The sequence below is a fragment of the Arachis stenosperma genome, chromosome 2 (genome assembly GCF_014773155.1).
Source record: "Arachis stenosperma cultivar V10309 chromosome 2, arast.V10309.gnm1.PFL2, whole genome shotgun sequence".
Classification (NCBI taxonomy): domain Eukaryota; kingdom Viridiplantae; phylum Streptophyta; class Magnoliopsida; order Fabales; family Fabaceae; genus Arachis; species Arachis stenosperma.
In genome coordinates, this window is record NC_080378.1 from 105,195,796 (window position 1) to 105,202,888 (window position 7,093).

The 7,093-nt window shown below is 29.0% G+C and overlaps 1 protein-coding gene across 1 annotated transcript; it reads right to left on the reverse strand.

The window, feature by feature from the left end:
• Positions 1 to 591: 591 nt before the first annotated feature.
• On the reverse strand, positions 592 to 2,335 carry LOC130960622 (CBL-interacting serine/threonine-protein kinase 11-like). The gene has a single exon (XM_057886069.1). The coding sequence runs from the start codon at positions 2,126 to 2,128 to the stop codon at positions 854 to 856; it is 1,275 nt and encodes a 424-aa protein (XP_057742052.1). The 5' UTR covers positions 2,129 to 2,335; the 3' UTR covers positions 592 to 853.
• Positions 2,336 to 7,093: the final 4,758 nt, after the last annotated feature.

Consider the following 7,093-nt stretch of genomic DNA (forward strand, 5'->3'; position numbering starts at 1 on the left):
TAAATTTTATTTTATTTGAATGTTGTCCTAATAAAAGTTTTTCGATTTGTATCAAATATATACCGACAACTAAATTTTCAAAAAATTTAAGACTAATTCAACAACAATGCATGATAATTATATTTAATTTGCTTGTGTTGAAGGTATTCTTATGAAATTGTTGTTGAATTTATCCTAATTTTTTTAAAAATTAATTGTAAGGAGTATATTTGATATAAATCGAAAACTTGTAGGACAAAATTAAAACAAAATAAAATTTAAATATATTTTTTAAATTTTTGCTAAATTTTAGAGACAAATAATATACTTTATCCTATATTTTTTATTATACAAAGACATGTTTATTAAATAAGTATTATGTCTAAAATATATTTCATATAGGGCAATTTAAAAAAGTGTCCACCTATTTCATAGTTACATGAATAAAAATCTTTGGTGACTTAAAAGAAGAAAGAATATATATATTTTAAAAATATATATTTTATTAGAAGAAGAAAGAATATACATGGGTAAGAATTTAAATATATATATTTTATTTTTAAAAATATAAAAAAATAAATATTCTTTATTTATTAGAAGGAAAATAGGAAAATAGTCTAAGATTTTCAATTTTTTTTAATTTATTAATGACCTAAATAAAAAACGTGTTCAATTTAAAAAAAAACTTACAAGATTAAACATATTATCTTTTAGTATGTTATTAATTCAATATTGTGAAATCTATATTAAAATTGAATGTTATACAACAATTAACTAAACTAATTAATAGTGTAATCACCATAGTAAATTAAAATTAACCAAGAGCTAATATATATTAAACTTGAATGTTATCAAATATTATTATTTGGGATCATCAACGGAGAGCCAATTCAAGAAGTAAAGGTTTCAACCTAGTCCTCCAAAAATTTCCACCTCCCACTTTTTTCTCTTTTCTTTTGACCTCAATAACCACCAATTCATTCATTAATCTATAAATCCTAACAGCAATAACATAATTACCATCTAACCCCTCTAACCTCACACCTGCACAAGCATTTTCGTCTTTTTCCACTCTCACCGTTTCCGTCTTAGCCCCCATTATTTTCACCCTCTCCAATATACTTTCGGGTTCCTCTTTAGAAACAAACCGCTCCACGCAATTCAAATACTCCGAGTGGGTCAGCAAACCCGAAATGTCAAATCCGGATGAGAAAGAAATCAAATCAAATGCGTTCAAATCCTTCAGCATCACATGATCTTCATCCAACTCGGGCACCACTCGGGTCGGATACTTGTATCCGCCCCGACAAAACCACGGATCCTTCAAAATCTCGTCGATAGTAATTCTCGTCTCTGGATCCCTATCTAACAACCTGGAGACCAAGTGTTTAAAATCACAAGAGACCCACTTAGGATACCGAAACTGCCCTCGATAAATCTTTCGGTACAAAAGGGTAATATTGTAATCATTGAAGGGTAAATACCCCGCAACAATAGTGAATAAAATAACACCACATGACCAAATATCAACACTTCCTCCGCGGTAGCCTTTTTTCGCGAGAATCTCAGGTGCCACGTAAGCAGGAGTACCGCAAATTGTGTGTAACAAACCGTCTGGCCCGAACTGACTCCGACCCGCACTCAGCCCGAAATCCGTCACCTTCAGGTCCATATTCTCGTCGACGAGGAGGTTCTCAAGCTTGAGGTCGCGGTGGAAGACGCCGTGAGAGTGGCAGTACGCGACGGCGGAGATCAGCTGCTGGAAGTATCTTCTGGCGAGATTCTCCGTCATCCTTCCGGCGGAGGAGACACGGCGCAGAAGCTCGCCACCGGCGGCGTACTCCATGACGTAGTAAATCTTCGCCTTCGTGGCAAGTACCTCAAAGAGCCTCACGGTGTGCGGGTGGTGCATCCGGCGCATGATAGAAATTTCGCGCTCGATTTGCTCCGCGTAACCGTCTCTAGTGCTGAGCTGGCGCTTGCTAACGGCCTTAACCGCCACGCTCTCACCAGTATCGACGCGCCGAGCGTGGTACACCTTTGCTGACGCGCCTACTCCAGCCAATTCCAGAATCTCATATTTGCCGAACAAAACGACGCCGTTTGACGCAGATGCCTCCATGAACGTGTCATTTTGTGTCCCCGGCATGTTTATTTTTAAAGAAGAGAAGATGAAATTAAGATGAGAAAAATAATAATAGGGTTGATGAGAATTTAGAGATTGATAATCGTGGAAGTGAATGTTGGGTTATGTGTGAAGCAAAGCTAAGGTTTCTTTGGTTACAAGTATTATTATTGTTACTAATGCTTAAGTGATGGTGAGAAATTAAGGGAGAGAAGCAAGAAGCCATGAACTGTTTGGTGAAGAATTTGACGGTAGAGTGGTGTGTGGGTGCATGGTATATATGTACGAATGAATTGGTGATACTGCTGATGTCATAATTTATATGACAGCTCTATTAGATACACAACAAAAAATCTGAATAACGTGAATCATGAACCGATTTTTTGGCCCACCGATAAAAAAAAAGTTAATTCAAATTAAATAACAAAAAAATCTTTTATCTTACTTTTTTAAATTTTAACTATCTACCGCTGTTATTGATTTTAAAATTTTAAAATTTATTAATAATTATTTAATCAATTAAAAATCTAAATTTTAAATTTTAATTTTATTTTTTTTACCATTGTTCATATTGTTAGCTATATATTATTTACCTATAATTTTTTTTATCTGAATGATTAATTTTTAATTGGAAAAATAATGAGAAGGGAACACGTGAGTGGTCCTGCATGTAGTGAAAGTGATAAGGGCATGGTAAACTATATTTATGAGGAAGATTCTAGTAAGAACAAGAATTATAAAAACATCGTCCTTGTTTGAATTATATATATTTCTTTTACCGTAAGTCAATATAGCATTGTATGTACGGAGGATTTTCGAAATGGCAGGCGTACACGGCTTAAATATCTTAAATTGGTGATTATTCGATTAGATTTGCCAATTAATATCAATTGAAGATTATTGTTGACATGGCTTTCATTTGAATCATTTGGAATTTTAATTTGTTCAGACATACATAAGCCAGATTCTAATTAATGTTGTTATACATTGGGCCATGCATTGTGTGCCGTGAAAAACATGGAACGATGTAAAGAGGGGAACGTGTAGGGTCAGAGTTTGTGTCTGAGTGAGAGAGGACATAGGAGGGACTAAACGCCTAAACTGAACCTATGGTGAAGATAGGAGAAGTCATGCAAGTGCAATCTTATATTGCCTTTCTCTCTATACCAGACTCAGGTCCAATAATTAGGATATGGATATAGATTCAACTTATCAGCAAGAAACATCCCACAGGATTCATCATGTGTGTGGTCTAATAGTTAGATTAGGTTATTAACTAGTTTATTTATATAAGTGTTGAGAGTTCGAATCGTGTCTTATTTATTAGTCAGTCACGAATTAATTCTTGACGTATCAGATGAGGTGATACAGTAAAAATTCAAAAACAAAAATGATAAGTATTATAATAACTTTTTAACAAAATTATAATTGATTCCAATTAAATTGGTTGATCAAACTTTTATAATTTTTTATTAAAAAATGTTAAATGATCAATATTTTTTTATATTTATTTTATATTTGAGTTATCATCCAATAATTATTAATTTTTTTCTATTAAAAATATTGACTTCTTTGGTATTTTTCTTCTCCATTGTTCTAGTTCGGGTGGATTAAAGGCAAATCATGAAAGGAGTAGAAGTCAGGATCGCGAATACTTTGGTGATATATTTAAAGATACAAGTATTTATATACTTTATCTTATCTATTAATTTAAATTTTTAGGAGATATTATTTTATAAAAAAAATTACAATAATATATATTTTTTTAATTTTATAAAAAGTAATTACAATAATATTTGTTTCCACCGTACCATTAATATTTTTACCCAAACATATATCAAATGGGATTCACAGTACAAAATTTAATTCTAGGGTAAACTGTTAAAAACAGATCTTTTAATTAGCTAAATTCGAGTTCTTATATTAGTGTACAGTTTCAATATCTAGGATAATAGTACTTCGAATACTGCTGTATATAATTAAAAAGGTTCCTAATTTATAATTAACATTGTCCCTCCCAAAGTTTTTGAATTATTATCTGTTTTTTAATTTAATTACTATACATAATAAATACAAATAAATTGATAAATTACTAATAAATTATAATTTAAATAGTATAAATTTTTATATCTTTATTTAAAGATTTTAAATTCGAATCTCACTCTTTTAAGTCTTAACTTTAGAAAAAAAAAATGGATGAATTGCTTGTAATAATGATGAAGCAAATAAAAGGAGAACATAATGGGGTAGAGAATTATTAATAAAAAGGATCGGAAGCAATAATAATCCAGCTGGTACAGTATATGTTTGGATGGATGTGTCATGTGGTTACACGTTACAATAATTATATAGGACTTTGATTTATATTAGGACGTAGTAACAAAAATCTTGATATATAAGTGTCATGAATTATCAGATACGTACTACATTGTCACATGGAGATTCATTGGCTCATTATAGCAACCCCACAAAAAATTAGAAAATGAAAGAGAATTATTGATGCCCGAGAGAAACAAATAACGAAAATGACAAAAAAATGAGAAATCCTCAAATTTTTCTCAATATATTTATTATTAGGAAAAGTCTAGAGGCCAGCAGTTTTATTGAATTTTGGCCAGCATGTAACCAGCAGAGGAAGGTGAGCCATTGGATGAAATTTCACACCAATCTCACACCATCAAATCATCATTGATGGTTAGTTGATGGCTAACAATCACAAAAATTGCTGGTCCCTAGCATTGCTCTTATTATTATATTTCATCAAGCTAAGAAACTTAATTCAGTCAGATTAGAATAGTTTAGCTGGACTGTGCAGTATATTGCAGAAGTGGAATCCTGCGTAAGATGAATCTAAAGAGAAGGGAAGACAATATCTTGTTATGCAAGAAACTGTAAGAGTGAAAATTTCAGTAGTGTATTAGTGAACTTATACATGAGTTTTCTATATATTAGAAGACTATGAATAAAGTCTTTTTATACTAAATATCTTGATGACTTAGGTTATATTTGGAAGTGAAATTGAGAGTGAGAAATAGAGATTTAATTAAGTTTTTATATTGTATTTAATATAAAATGTGTCTTAATATCATATTTAGTTTAAAATAATTATAGAAATTTAGGTGTAGATTTAGAATTTAAAAATTTAAATGAGAATATTTTAAAAAAATGTTATAAATGTTTCAGTCTTTATCTTTAAGGTTGCGTTGTTTACAAATACATGACACTGAGACAGAGATATAGAAACACAAAATTGTATTTGGCAGGTGAGACATAAAGAGAAATATTATGTTCAGAGGCATTAAATTAGTGTATTTTATGTCGATCCTCACAGAAAGAACAAATAGACAAAAACAAAAAATACTACACCAAATTGCATAATATATGTGTGTTGACCAATATCCCCCTTAAATAGTGGTGTTAAGAACCACTCTTAGTTTGATTTTAAACTTTCAAAAGGTAGAGTACACAGGAATTTGGTTTAAATATCAACAACTTGTGAGTTTGCTGGTATATGCACAATATGAAGCTGTCCTTTGAAGACTCTATGAATGGAGGTTAATTTTAAAATGTTTGCTTCGATTGTAAAGGACTGGATTAACAGCGAGCATGACAACACTTAAGTTGTTACAAAAAATTATAGGAGCAATTAATTTGGATACTCCAACTGGTTTTATATTTTTGTTTTAAGGGTAAAATCATTAAAGCATTATTATTTTTTGTAAAAAAAATAAAATATTTAATCTTAATAATTTTAATAAAAAAATAATTTTAACCCATAATCTTAAAAATAAAAAAATATTTAATCCCAAATAATTATATTAATTATTACTAGCTGTTATAATTATTATTTGAACGTATGAGAACTTTGTAATTATAATTTTTCTTCAACAAGAAATCGGATAATTTTGTTATACTTGTTGTCAATAATATTTATAAATAATAATAATAACAATAATATAATATTTATATTTGAATTTTGTCTTCGTATATGCAGTTATTTTTTAGTCAATAATAAATTTTTAAATAAAATTTTGATTCACAACAAATTAATTATTGGTTTATAAAAAATATCATGAAAAAAACAAATATAATAATTCATAGAAATAAGATAAGATAGGCTAATCAATTACAAAAATGAAATTGTTTCATTCTATTTTTCTTTTACCATATATGTTATTCTACCTACAGTTAAAATTAAATGGTCAAATTAAAAAATGTTATATAAACATAAAATAAGAAATGATGAGAAATTTTATGTATGTAAAATTGCAACCACATATATATATGGAATACCAGCTATCACAATTCACAAGTTGTTGGACACATCTGATTTTGATTTAGACCGTACGTAACTACTTATATATGAGAACAAACTTGGAATCTTTCTTATTAATCAGAAACATTTTCTATCTCTACAAAACTTGCTTAATTAAATCACTATTATAAGAATATTATAGTGCGTGTCAAAAGACATACAGTGGTCCATAGCTATAGCCTATAGCCACCATGTGGACGCATAAATTTTTTAATAATTCAAAGAAAGGAATCCAATGCAGTGAGTGGCACATCGATTCAAGAAATGAATACATAATTTAATTTGTTCAATCGTTTTTCTCTAATTGAACATAAATTACCGATATCAGAAAATTTTGATATATGAATTTTTTCTAATTAAATTTCAGTTAAGTAATCTCGTACTCGACATTAAAATACATAATTTTACGCTTCAATAATAACATAGATTTATAAATTATTCGAACAAGATATTTAAACAGACAACTTTTTTTAAAATTTAAAATGAAGAAAAAAAAATATAAAAAATTATATCTTTAATACTTTTTTATATAAATTTTTTTTTGGTTTATGTAAATTTTTGTTTTATTTTCTTTCTCTTTTTATATATGTAGATCAATCAATAAAAATTAAATTTCAAATATTTAGATTATAGAAACTTTGATATATCATGTTATTAAATTTATTTTTAAATTT